This window comes from Camellia sinensis, chromosome 12, assembly GCF_055761805.1.
Source record: "Camellia sinensis isolate YWXY chromosome 12, ASM5576180v1, whole genome shotgun sequence".
Taxonomy (NCBI): domain Eukaryota; kingdom Viridiplantae; phylum Streptophyta; class Magnoliopsida; order Ericales; family Theaceae; genus Camellia; species Camellia sinensis.
In genome coordinates, this window is record NC_138972.1 from 131,050,476 (window position 1) to 131,064,472 (window position 13,997).

The following is a 13,997-nucleotide window of genomic DNA, read 5'->3' on the forward strand; positions in this document are numbered from 1 at the left end:
TCTTGATATTTCATATAGGAATTCATTTGATATTCTATGCAGGATTTTTTTGATATTCTATACATAATTTCTTTTGTATTCAAATTGTGGAGCTTTTCTTAATTAATTATAAAAGGAATATTAAATTAGCAATTGATTTATTATATTGTTACTGTTAATGCTGCCATAAGAATGCTGAACTAGCTGTTTGGTTACTTCTCTTGCATTTAAGACAACAAAATTGAAGCAACTTTTGTACTAGAAACAACTTCTAAAACGCCAAAAAAAGGCAATTCAATATTTCATTCACTAATTGTGTTATTCTTGGTTAGTCTACATGGAAAGAGTGGAATGTGAATGTGGGAGAGTTAGGGTAAAGGAACCCAGGTGAATAAACTTCAATGGATTGATTTAAAAAAATTTGGTGTTGAAATAATGATGCTAGTAGAATATTTATGGCTAAATTACTCTTAAAGGTTTTGAAAATATATTTTTTAAGTTTTTACATATACACTACCGAGTTTTATACAATTTTTTCCTCATTTAATGTTGAGTTGTATACACTACCGAATATTTTTGAAGTTTAATATTTGAGATTTATGAGTTGTAGGCATAGGTTATCACTATATTGTCTATTTTTATTTTTATTTTTGATAGATATCACTATATTGTCTGTGTTGTTGTGTATCAGTGTCAAAAAACATTAATTAATCTTCTAGGAGAATACAATTTGATTTGAAATTTGCATTGTTTAAACTTATGGTTCCTACACATTGTGTGGGTTATTTATATGTAACTTTGAATTTAGTTTGGCTGTCATGATCTGAATTTCATGTTTCTAATGGATATAACTCAAGGGTAGTGCAAAATGTATAATCTGAATTTCTAAACCTCAACAAATGTTTGCTGCGTAGATTAGCATGTATCCTTATTTTGATTTTCTTGAAAAAAATATAATGTTCGAGAATTATTTCAGGATTGAAAATAGAGTGGGAGGTTATTCAGATAGAATAAAAATTATGCTAGGAGAGCCAACGAAACTGTAATGCGATCAGACGAGTAAAAGGTGAGTTTCATATAAGATGAGTTTAAACTCATTTCAGCTTTGAATTGCCGCCAACAAAATGACTTATTGACTTTCATGCATTTTGCAAAGCTAAATAAAAAGATGAGGCACCGAAGAATTTTTTTTTTTTTAGAAAATTATAATTTCGTTAATTATCTATGGTTGTGATGTTTCCTTGGAAATATTCCTATTCAAAAATTAAATTAGATGTTTTGTTTTTTCCCCTAATAATGCAAGTTGGAAGGTATAGATTTTTTATTTATTTGTTCTTGACCATTCATGAAAGAAATTTAGCATTACTTTATCCTTGGTTTTATTTGGATTGGTTTATTCTATGGGTTTGTTTTTGTTAAGAAACATACTAGATTATGTAATTTATTATTTAGTGATTTCTTAATTACTAGAAAATTTATTTTAATATAATTTGTTGGCCCTTTTGCAGTTAGAGTAATGGAGCATATTGTTTGTTTTCTCACATGACAATGGACATAACTAAGATGGAGGATGCGTCAAGTCCATGGAGGGAGTGTTGGTGAACATAGTTCTAAAGCAAGGCAGCTTTATATGACAATGTTACTTAAGCTAAAATGTCTATTGGTCACATATAGAAGATGGTTTTGAATTGGTTATCTCTTTTCAATGTTAATTAAACTCCCAATTACATGAATCTAATAAATTTGGTTATTATGTTACTTTTGTTGGGTTTATTTTTTTGTTTTACTTTGTGTCTTTTTTTTAACATAGTGAGCTTGAATGTGCTACAAGCGTTAAGAGTATGAGATAATGTGTTATTTCAGTGCTTGAGTTATTTATCTTTCAGGGTTCACTTAGCAGTTTCAGACAGTTCTCAACTTTGTTCACATAGTTTTATTAGAGAGCTTGGATATATTACAAGAAGTTACTTATGGCATATTTAGCTGTGCTATTAATTAAGTAGGCATCGTTAATAGTTTTACTAGCAATGTTCAATTTAGGAGTATCGTAGGCATGAGTAATTTTCTATTTTGTCATTTTAATTGGTCAAATTGTTAGAAGGCTAAAGGAATTTTTTACCCTATATCACTATTTGTGTATGGACAATTTCACTAGGTGGTATTTTTAGGCACGAGTCATCTGCTAGAAGGATAAAATTAGCAACCAAGTGTTGCAACCTACAATCTCTCAAGTTGAGTCAATTTTGTAAAATATTTTGGTGACATGTCAAAGTTGTTTGACTCCGCTCTAACATTTTATTCGAAAAAAAAGGAATTGTTTCTTTGACTCATCTCTAACATTTTATTTGAAAAAAAGGAATAGTTAGGTAAATGTTATGTAGTGCAGCATTATTTTGTCATCAAGTTCAAAATTTTAAATTTTAACTTTTATTTTGCCTTTTTTTTTTCTTTTTTTTTTAAATATAGAAAATAAGTGTCAAGCATGTAATCAAATTGCTCGAGACATGAGATCTCTATTTTGACATTGTGAGCTTGAATGTGTTACAAGTGCTACGAGTATGAGATAAGAGGCTATTTCAATACTTGAGTTATTTATCTTTCAAGGTTCACTTGGCAGTTTCAAGCAGTTCTCAACTTTGTTCGCATAGTTTTATTAGAGAGCTTGGATGTATTGCAAGAAATTATTTATGGTGTATTTAGCTGTATTATTAATTAAGTGGGCACCGTTAATTAGTTTTGCTAGCAATGTTCAATTTAGAAGTATCGTAGACATGAGTAATTTTCTATTTAATTGTTGTATGGTATTTCAAATTTTTAGACTTTGACTTTGTCATTTTAATTTGTCAAATTGTTAGATAGTGTCATAGTGTTGGTGATATGTTCATACACAAATCTTGCACATACCATGATGAAGAGGCTTGAATAGCAATTTCACTCACCTATAAAACTAAGAGCATTATGAGCTACTTGAAATATTTATGTTCAACAAATGGAATTAAAGTGCAATACCTACGACTTACATATGTCAAAATAGACAACGAAAGATAACATTCATTTGAATATTTTATCAAGCTTGGAATTGCATTCCTACTTTCTTTTAATGCTAACGTTGTATTTGGATCATGAATTTGAATAGGAATTTGGAAAGGGAAAGGAAAATAGAGAAATAATTCAGTTTATATTTTATTCACATTTCACTAATTACTTTCCTCTATCTTCATAATCCTACCAAAATCCACGATCCAAACACACCTAAGAATATTATACAACACATCCATAATATAGACATTTTCATAAATATGTCTTTTAAAAAAAAACATAAGCATAACTATGCCAATCTTAAGCAATGTTCCTACAGGAGAGGGGGGAAAAATGAGAGAAAAAAGGCATATTAGCACATCCACAATTCAATTCCACCGGAAATTGAAGTGCCAAAAAATTATTATTGAATAGTATTTATTAAGATATAAAGCTCATAGGCATGGCTACTAATAGAAATTTAAAATAAAAAAAAATTACAGAAAAAAAAAGAAGCAAAAAATCATATGCATAATGCTTCCCTTTGGAATTATACCACCGGAATTTTTATTAACTCAAGAAAAACAAATTTAGTGATGTACTTTTTGTTAATGTTAAAGCAGCAGATAACATCAAATTTTATTACTAAGAATATAATTGAAACTACCCAATAGAATTTCCAACTAATTAATGTAAGCAAATTTTTGAACCCAAACAAATATTAGCTAAACACACATACATGTTCCTCAAAGAGATACAGAGAGAGAAAGAAAGTGAGAGGACCAAACATCAATCAATTGAAGAGAAACCCATTACAAATAGTTTCTCTTTATTCCCAACTACAAAAGTTTCTCTTTCTTTCTCCGATTCAAATCTTAGGAAAGTAAATACAACGTATCAACCTATTCCTTCTCTTCACAATCAAAAACCTTCCTAACATAATTCAAATTAATCCCAACGAAAGAATCCACATGATCAAAGTAATTAGAAAGTTTTATTGCAATATCCAAAAGTTCTCTTTGTTTTGGGAAGAAAGTTAGGAATGAATCTAAACAATAACAAAAATCTACATGATCAAAGTTTTCCTGCTATATACAAATCACAAAGAAAAACAAAAAATCACAGAGAAAAATAGAGTGAAATAGTGGGTTGTGCTCCAACCAGTAATAAAACTTCAAGTGGGCTCAAACCTTACACCTCTTTGGAAATAGAGCATCCTCAGAACCCTTAAGACAATATCAGACATCCAATTGAAATCATTAATAAAAAACAATAATTCGTGACTCAATCAGAAAACCAAAGGCCCAATCGAAACTTCATGTTGCATATATCAGAGACCCAATCAATCCCTAGCTGTAAATGGCCTAATTGATACCCAAAGTATGATAATTTTAAGAAAAGATTAAACCATTGCTTCAAAATTTATTCAACTTTCCAACTCAATAGCAAGCATGATTGATGATTAATTCGTAGACTTGTAGAGTCAAGGAAGACAACCAACCAAAAGAAAAAGTTAGACAATAAGAATGAGCAACCATTGCTTCAATAAGAATACAAATCAGATACTTACCTCAGTGTTTGAATGTGATAAGTTCTGAAGAAGTTTTACTTTTTCCTCGTGCTCTCTAACGTGAGCCTATTAAGCAAATTAAAAACAAAAAACAAAAATGGAAATGCAATTTAGTCAAACAAATTAAATAGTTTTGCCAGTCAACCAATCCAAATATATACATAGTTATATAGTACACCACAAAGGCAAACCTTCACATACAAATTGTAAGAATCCATAACATAAACGTAATAAAGCAATTAAACCTGTGTTTTCTCTTTTTGAAGCACTATTGACTGTAATCGTAACCTTCATTCAGACATATACCAATGACAACAAAACAAATGCTATGTATAACAAATTACTAATTTTTTTGATGACTATGTATAACAAATGTACAACAAAACAAATGGTATGTATAACAAATTACTAAACAAATGCTATGTAAAACAAACTAATAATAAACAAAATTACTAACCTGCTTAATGGCTAGAAGCTCTCTATAATCCAGCCAAATGCACTGTAGGATGTGGCTGCTTCAATAAGAATCTGATTCTCGATTTGCAAATGTTGGAGCCGATGGGTGTTATTCTAATTAACGACAGGAATAAAAATTAGAATTTAGAAATAATTATTGAAAAACGTTTACACAAATGTAGAGATAGAATAAGAAATAGACCATATATTGTGATGGAGGATACCTATTGAATCGTGGCCTCAAAATCGCTTTAAGTGCTTCAGTCATCCATCAGCACTTTGTATATCAAGTCTCAATTGTTGTTTTACAATCGCCACAAACCCATGGTGAAAACTATGATGGTTGAGACTTTAGAATGGGCTGTGACGGCTATATCAAGGAGAAAGTTGAAGTGGTCTCAAACCCATGGTGGGGAAGTGAAAACAATGAGGAAGATGAGAGGAAGGAGTTGAAACAATAACATTAAACCTACAATGGAAGCCAAACATCCTGTTACCAACAAATATTGCAAAAAATAAAAAACAAAACTAATGTTTAGCATCAAACCAAACAAAACTAAAGTATAGTTCAAATCTATCACAATTTTGGCAACGGAAATAACTAATTAAAATATCTTTTTAGGATCTCATTGAACAAAACACTGAATACCCAAACACCGAATACCCACAACCTTAGTCTGCTCCATTGCCGTCGTCGAAGTCACTACACTGTATGGCAGAAAACATAATGGTGCTTAAATAGATAGATTGATGGGTTGTTCAAAAAAAAAAAAATAGATGGATTAATGGTGACTTTAGAAACTGATTTAATACAAATCTAGCAATCGAAATTGATTCAATACAAATCTAATACAAACCAGATATTAATGCAAATCAGCAAGAGGAAATCAACTAATTAATCAACGAAACTAATTAATTAAAGTTTCCAGTAGCTTTTCCTATGGTTTCAACATCTCCAACATAACTAACTAATTAAAATAACTCTTTGGGATATCCTTGAACAGAGCTAGCAAGACCAAGACACTAAAACAGAGCCAACAAGGCCAAAACGATTACCCACAACCTTAGTCTGCTCCATTGCCGCCGTCGAAGATAGAGTAGAAAAAATATAAAGAGATACATTAAAGATAATGGTGCTTAAAGATAGAGTAGAAAAAAGATAATGAGATAGATTAATGGTGCTTGATTGTTATTGAGTACAAAACCCAATAAAAAAATATTAATTTGACAAAATACAATCATAATAGACCTTTAAGCAAAACCCAGGAATGACAGTAACCAAAATTTAACTTTCTTTACTTTTTTCACCACTTTCTCAACAATAAATAGACAATTAATTCACCACATTGATGAAATTTTGCAAGTTCAAACCCAAACCCAAAGACTAACTATACAAACCATAAAATAATAATAATAATAAATCATCAACTGGTTCAGATTGCTGGAGTTCAACACAATTCAATTGTTGTCCTCAAAGCATCTAGAACAGTCTCAATGCTTCTTTTATTCAACCATAGAAGTTAGCTTCAACCAAAACTAATCTGCTTACAAAAAAGTTGAATAGAAAGAACTAAAGTGTTAAAAAAGGCGATGTAAAGTGCCAAACACATTTCTTACTCATAATAGTAAACACTCATGCCCAACTCATTTTTTTAAAAAGGCGATATAATTCTATGCTGGTAATTCTGTTCAAGAATTTTGCTAGATTCACACACCCTCTTCCAAAAAACCAAAAAAAAAAAAATAGCAGAGAGCTGTCTAGATTAAAGAGAGAGGAGGCAAAGATTGAACAATAACAAACCCAATAGAACAATAACAAAAGGGGGAGTAAAAAAAATGTGAGGATTTAGCCTTTTGCCTTGGAGCTGTGTAGAGAGAGGGGAAAAACATTGAGCCGAATGGTACAAATCACCCCCTCTTAGCGGGGTTGTATTCCGTCGGAGGAAATCACCACCGGAGATTACTTAAACTTCTAGAAAGAGAAAGCTTGGTGGAGAGACGAAGATGTGTGGTGGGAAGAGGAAGAGGAAGAGGAAGAGGTGTGAGAGAGAATGGAGTTTCAAATTTTGAAATCAAAATCAAAGAGAAAGAGGAAGAAGACATTTGTGAGAGAAAGAGGAAGACGTTTTTCAGGGTGAAAACCAAAGCTACATCTGGACCATTTATTAAACTTAGTAAAATTGATCTAAACCATTGAAATGTCCAAATAGGACAAATGAGAGTAAGATATTTTCAGCCCTTAGATTAAATCAATCTGATGGTTCATATTTAGACACACAAACAAATGTCCCATCTCCAATTTAAATACACCCTTGTTTTATTATATAGATGGGCTTAGGCTTTGTTTGAAATGTAGATTGACTTTTGACTTTTTAACTATTTTAAATTTGGGTTAACAAGTTTTGTTTTGAATGGATTTTTTTATTTTTTTTACTTTTATGAGAAAAAAATAAAATAATTATGATTTGAATGTGACATTTTGTCTAATTAATTTTTTAATTTATTTTGTTTTTTTGTGATTATTTTAATCTTTTAACCTCAAAATTCTTTATGTCAAACGAAAGCTTAATTGGATTGTCTAAGTTTGGCTTAGCCTATTTATCAAAAAACAAAAATAAAAAATAAAAATGAAGAGTTTGGCTTGGGCTTAGTTTTAAGTTGATGAATTGGGAAACTTTAGGAAGTAAGTTAAAAGTTAATTTTTTGATTTTTAATATATATATATATATATATATATAAAAGTGATATGACTTAAAAAAATTAAGAAATCAGAAAACTAACTTTTAACTATGTTGCCAAAATTAGTGTCAAAATGTTAATATTAAAGCTAAATCTTAAAATGCTACAATGTTAAAGCGTCATAATTTGACAATATTGTTCAACCCATACAAAATTTCAATATACATATATATTTTGTTCACAAAAACAAAATTTAAATGTTGTTTTTAAACTCATGACAAATAACCCAGGGGTGGGTGGCATTATGGTTAAGGCTTGGGATTAAGCCCCCAAGTCACAGGTTCAATTTTTTCCTGGGCGAAGCATAGTTGGTTAGGAGGTTAGACCTCAAGTTGTTTAATTAGCACTTGATGTGGGTTCAATGCTCCCCACTGTGCAAATCTTGATTTAAGCGGAGCTTGTTTTGGGAGATCGGACCTCCCGTTGTGCGAGTCCTGACTTATGCGAAACTTGTCCTGGGAAATCGGATCCCCCGTTATGCGAGTCTTAACCTAAGCGGAGCTTGTCTTGGGAGATCGGACCCTGGTGATCTCTCCAAGGGGCGCTGTCTTGGACCTGCGGGAGAGTAAAGAAGATTTTCCTGTAACAAAAAAAAAAAAAAAAAAAACTCATGACAAATAGAGATAGGGCTCTCGTTTGGCATGGGGTTACCAAGCTAAAATAGTTATAAAAAGATAAAATAAATTAAAAAATCAATAAAACAAAATGTCACATCTGAACTATAATCATTTTATTTTTTCTCTTACAAAAGTCAAAAAATCCAATCCAAACGAGACTTTTTAACCCTACACTAAAAAAACTAAAAAATCTAAATAGCCAACCAATTTCCCAAATGAAACCAAGTACTCTCATAAAATCTTGACATTTTGTTAAAACTTAGGTCAAATTTTATAGGGTAAATTACAATTGTCTCACTTGATGTTTAGAAAAAAAATGTAGCAAGTCATGCTATTTTGATATAATTACATTGAATTCTCTTGATACTTTAATTCATATAACACTTTGACCAATTTTTTGTATCAATAATTTGTTAATTATATAAATGAAAAAATTATGTTTCATCTATTTTACATGAAAATATATATAATTTCCATTATTTATTTTTGTGTTTTTGCTCTATCTTCATTAATTTTGGTCTATTTAAACTTATTAAAAGAGAATTCAATAAAATTATATCAAAACTATAGAATTTACTATGGTCAATGTAATTGACTCAATTTTACATTGCTAAGACCATCTCCATTGGTTCATTAAATCCATCATCAAATTTAAATTTGATTAAAAAAAAAGTTGATTTTTGCTCCTCCAACAGTTCATCAAATCCAAAATTTCACTTTTCTTTTATCAAACTGAAAACCATTATGCCTTTTATCAAATCACTGTTCATTGCCATTAGATTTTCACCATCGGATGTCCTCCCGAATGGCCACCTCAAGGCAAAAATTTCTGAAAAAATTACACTGGTCGATCGACCGCTTGGTCGTCCGCCCGGTCGACCAATGGTTTGATGAAGCCACATAACCTTCCATTGGAGCACTTAGGCCTTGTTTGACAACATCACTTTTTAACCTAAAAGTCAAAAAGTCATCGAAAAAATCAAAAAACCAACAACTTATACCAAAAAGTCAAAAAAAATATTTTTTCTCTACTTTTTGCACATTTTTTTAATAAAATAACTAAAAAATCATCTCAAAATACTATTTTTTTTTTACATCATATTTTAGTCTAAAAAACTAAAAAATTACTAAAAACACATGTTCTCAAACGAGACCTTAATATTAAAGAGAGTTTTTACTTAAATGTCATAAAAAAAATTGATAAGCGTCCCTGAAGATAGTACAAATTTTGACATAAGCGTGGAGCTGCCCTTGGTAAGAAATGCAAACCCTGAACATAGTACAAATGTCAATGACAAATATGAAATATTTTCCAAGTCACGAGTACCAAACAAAAAAAGAAAAACTATAATAATAATGATAACAGCATAATATATATATATATATATATACATATATAAAAGGATCAAAGCAGACTTAGGTTAAAACATTACACAAAATGATGATAACAAACTTTGTATACCTCTTAACAGCATATTGAAGAGTTCACTGCAAGGCAACTTTTTAATTCCACTTACAATCCAACAGTAACATATTTACTAAGCACACAACAATTAAAGCAAAGCAAAAACAGCAATAGAGACAAACTTATTGGTAATTGAAAGGCCATTCAAAAGTCATTCACCCCATTGTCAACTTCATAAGAAGAGTTTTGTTTTGGATGATCAAAAAGGCCACAAATATGACCACCGATTCCTCCTCCCCTGATTCGATCTGCCACTCTCCCTCCTACTACTGCCATTACTGTTACTGCTGCCACTGCCAGTGCTTCCATTCCCACCACTCGATGATCTTCGATCAACACCACGAACGCTGGTAGAACCGAGCGGAGGCAGCTCAAGACGGCAAACAGGGCATGAGTTGTGCTGAACCAACCAAGGAGTAATACAATCAGAATGATAGATATGGTTACACGGCATCATCCTCGCTTCACTCCCCAACTCAAACTTATCTTTACAAACGGGGCAGTGGGAATCAGTGGTGAGATGTGTCTGGTTGATCTTAATCGTGGGCATAGCCTCAATTGATGAACGAGGTGCTGGAGGTGGACCCTGCCTATCATTCATAGTAAGATGTTCAATCAATTGTTCAAACCCCGGACCCATGAAAAAATCACCAAAATTCTCTCTCCCTTGCCCGGTTCTTGGACTGCCACCAAAAAAGAAGTCGAACCCGTCATTATCAGACATCCTAACGGGGACTTGGCCATACAACATCAACCATGGCCGAGAAGGTGCCATGTTTTGTTCAGGGACAAGACCAGATCTCGCTCTAATGTCGAAGTTAGGGTTTCTTCCGGCCATTCTCTGCCTCATGATAGACGCAAAGGCATCCATAATTCCAAATCTTGGGTCAGGGAACGGTTCATTAAATCCAAAGTTGGAACCATCTTCTGAATGAAATCCAAAGAAATCATGTTGTTGTCTGGTGCCCACCATCTCATTGAGTTCCTGAACAAAGCCCCCACTGCAATATGGGCAAACCAAGTTACGACCTTGAAGCCGAACTGGCTGCCTGCATTGATGACACCAATGTGTGTTTCCGACACTTGACATTTTCTATCAATCAGATCTCTTAATAGTCCAGCCAAACCTTAAACCTCAAGCCCAGACACCTGATTGATTCTGCTGCATCCAAAGGCTCAGAGTTCAACAACCACCAATTGACAAAAAAATTCAGGTTTTAAAGCTATTTAAGGATTGGAATCCCCAATTAAAGCGTAAGTTGATGCTCAATTTTACATCACCAAAATTCCCCGCACCAAACAGTCATGATACATAATAATTAGAGAAATTGCAGTTTAAACAGGGAAATCAAGAAATTAAAAACATATCGGCGACTAGAGACAAACTTTTCAACAAATGAAGATAATATGAAGATAAACCAATCTGAAAAACAGAATATCTTATCCACATATACCTAATAGTATCAACTGTGATTCCAAAATATTCACCTTAATCGAAACATATTGTTACCTCTGTATTGTGCTGCTGATCGACAACCTTTTAATATAATGAAACATAGATGCTTAATTGCCAATAAATAAATAAATAAATAAGTACCTTAACTGAACAACACAAGTGAATAACACCAGACTCATTTTTCCAAAAACATCAATTCACATAATGTTCTCGGACTTAAAACAACAACAAAGCACTCAAGTGCCAGCTTGCGAATCTTCAAAAGCACAAACACAATGCTTGCCCGGATTTATTAAGTGTTTGTTGCAACTTTAATTTATGGATTTTTTTTTTCTTTTTCTTTTTCAGATTCTGTGAGAGGTTGTTTCTTGTAACTTCTATTTATATAGCTTATTTGATAAAAATTAGCTTAGATTTTTTTTTTTTTTTTTTTTTTTTTTTTTGGGGGGGGGGGGGTTGGGGGGGGGTTTGTTGCAACTTTAATTTATGGATTCTTTTTCTTTTTCTTTTTCAGATTCTGTGAGAGGTTGTTTCTTGTAACTTCTATTTATATAGCTTATTCGATAAAAATTAGCTTAAATATTTTTTTTTTTTTTGGTGGGGGGGGGGGGGGGGGAGGGGAGGGGGGGGTGTTTGTTGCAACTTTAATTTATGGATTCTTTTTCTTTTTCTTTTTCGGATTCTGTGAGAGGTTGTTTCTTGTAACTTCTATTTATATAGCTTATTTGATAAAAATTAGCATTTTTTTTTTTGGGGGGGGGGGGGGGGTTGATTATGTTGAAGCTGAATGAAGGGTGTTTTTAGATTTTGGTCACATATTATTATCATTGTTCAGCTTCAAATAAGTTGCTGCAGCATACAAATAAAAAAAAGATAACAAAAATGGAAACTAAAAGTGCAATGGGGATCGAAGACAAATAATAAAAAAAAAAACTACCAAAATGGAAAATGTTTAGTGGGTTGTTTTTTACATCTCATTTTACAATAATACTAGGATGACCATATAAGGTGGTAAACAAAGTGTGGTAAAAAGATACGGTCATCCTAACGTTATTGCTCATTTCAGGTTATGACAAGAAGGGTATTCTTATAATATTGTTTTGGATTTAATATAAGTACTTATGAGATGGAGATACTGATTAAATTCCAAAACCAATTTCTCTAATAGCTTTTCTCTTCTCATCTTATCATCTAAACACTATTGCAATTCAAATGCATAACTTGAACAACCAAAAATCAACCTAATTCGAAACTATTAGTTCAATTGTACCCACATATTCATGAGCAATCTATACATAAGCTAATGAATACTGATAAAGAAAACACTACATACACATTACCCCCTCAAATACAAAGATATAAGACCAAATCTAAGTCATGTGCCAAGTAAACCCAAACAAATTAACATCTCCCAGAATTGCATATAATCTATTAAATATTTTTTCATTCCCAAGTTATCCAGCAACTGCCTTAAAATTTTTTTTTTTTTTAATTTAAATATCAAAATTCAAACTTCATTACTTTTTTCAGTTTTTCTTTTTCCCTTCATCTACATTTTTTTTTTTTTTTTTTTTGTGTCAATCAGTAAAAGATCGAGCGATTGATTTTCATACCACATCTGTCGAAGTGAGCATACTTTGTAGTAATTGACAATACAAACGGAATAAAAATTTCAAGAATTTATTAGAATTATTAGAAAAAACTAAATCGAGAATAGAAACAAAGGGGCAATAACAAATACATACGGATATATGATAATAGGATTTAACAATAATTCAGATGAGATACAGAGATGTGGATGTAGATCAAAAACCCTAGATGCGAAAGCAAGAGATTGAACACAGAACTTGAATGAGACGTACCAGAGAGTTCATGGCGGGTGTGGTGTGGTGGACTTGGGAAGGTGTCTCTGTCTAGAGAGAGAGAGAGAGAGAGAATGCGTAGTAGTCGTGTAATGCGGGGCGTGGAAATTACGGGGATTGGCGTTCTCAGAATTCTCGAGGTGCGTACTGCGCACGGGGGCTCCTCCTCCTCCTGCGTACGATAAGAAAAAATTTAAAATTAAAACCAAAATAAATAAATAAATGAATAATACAACACGAAACAAAGAATATGGATGGATATTTTATTTTAGGGTAAATTACAAAATACACTCACTACTCACTAAAGTTTGATTAAAATATAAATTATTTTTTGTGATTTTTAAAATTACATTCTATCCCTTGACATTTTTAATTTCATAACAAATCTCTCATTTTATTAACAAATCATCAAATCAATTAACAGTTAGAAATAAGTTTGAATTAATAAATTATGTAATTTTATTATTATATAGGAGAGCAATTATGAATTTATTTTTTTAGTTAATTCTGTTAAATAAAAAGTACTAACAATGAGGTATTTGTAATTTTTCAAATCACAGAGAATAATCTGTACTTTAAACAAACCTCAAGAGGTGTATTTGTAATTTACCCTTTATTTTAGGGACAATTACAAGTAAGTCCTAAATTTATTTATTAATAAGTCCTGCTTTACGTTTTAATGATTAATTCATATTTTTAGGGGGTAAATTAAAATAAAATTATACTATTTACACTTTCTGTATCATATTTCAATATAACTAACGACAATAAATTAAAAATTAATCAAACTCATGAACATATGTTATAAGAAAAATGTTAGAGATCCAAAAAAAAT

General features: G+C 31.5%; 1 protein-coding gene across 2 annotated transcripts; it reads right to left on the reverse strand.

The window, feature by feature from the left end:
* Nucleotides 1–9,818: 9,818 nt before the first annotated feature.
* LOC114306678 (putative E3 ubiquitin-protein ligase RHC1A) lies at nucleotides 9,819–13,398 on the reverse strand. 2 transcript variants are annotated; one of them, XM_028251963.2, is made up of 2 exons: nucleotides 13,163–13,398; nucleotides 9,819–11,003 (listed from the first exon to the last, which is right to left on the reverse strand). In XM_028251963.2, the coding sequence occupies exon 2, from the start codon at nucleotides 10,932–10,934 to the stop codon at nucleotides 10,044–10,046; it is 891 nt and encodes a 296-aa protein (XP_028107764.1). In that variant the 5' UTR covers nucleotides 10,935–11,003; nucleotides 13,163–13,398; the 3' UTR covers nucleotides 9,819–10,043. The 2 variants fall into 2 exon arrangements, with proteins under 2 accessions (XP_028107764.1, XP_028107765.1); XM_028251964.2 differs by having other exon boundaries at nucleotides 9,819–11,006; nucleotides 13,163–13,386.
* Nucleotides 13,399–13,997: the final 599 nt, after the last annotated feature.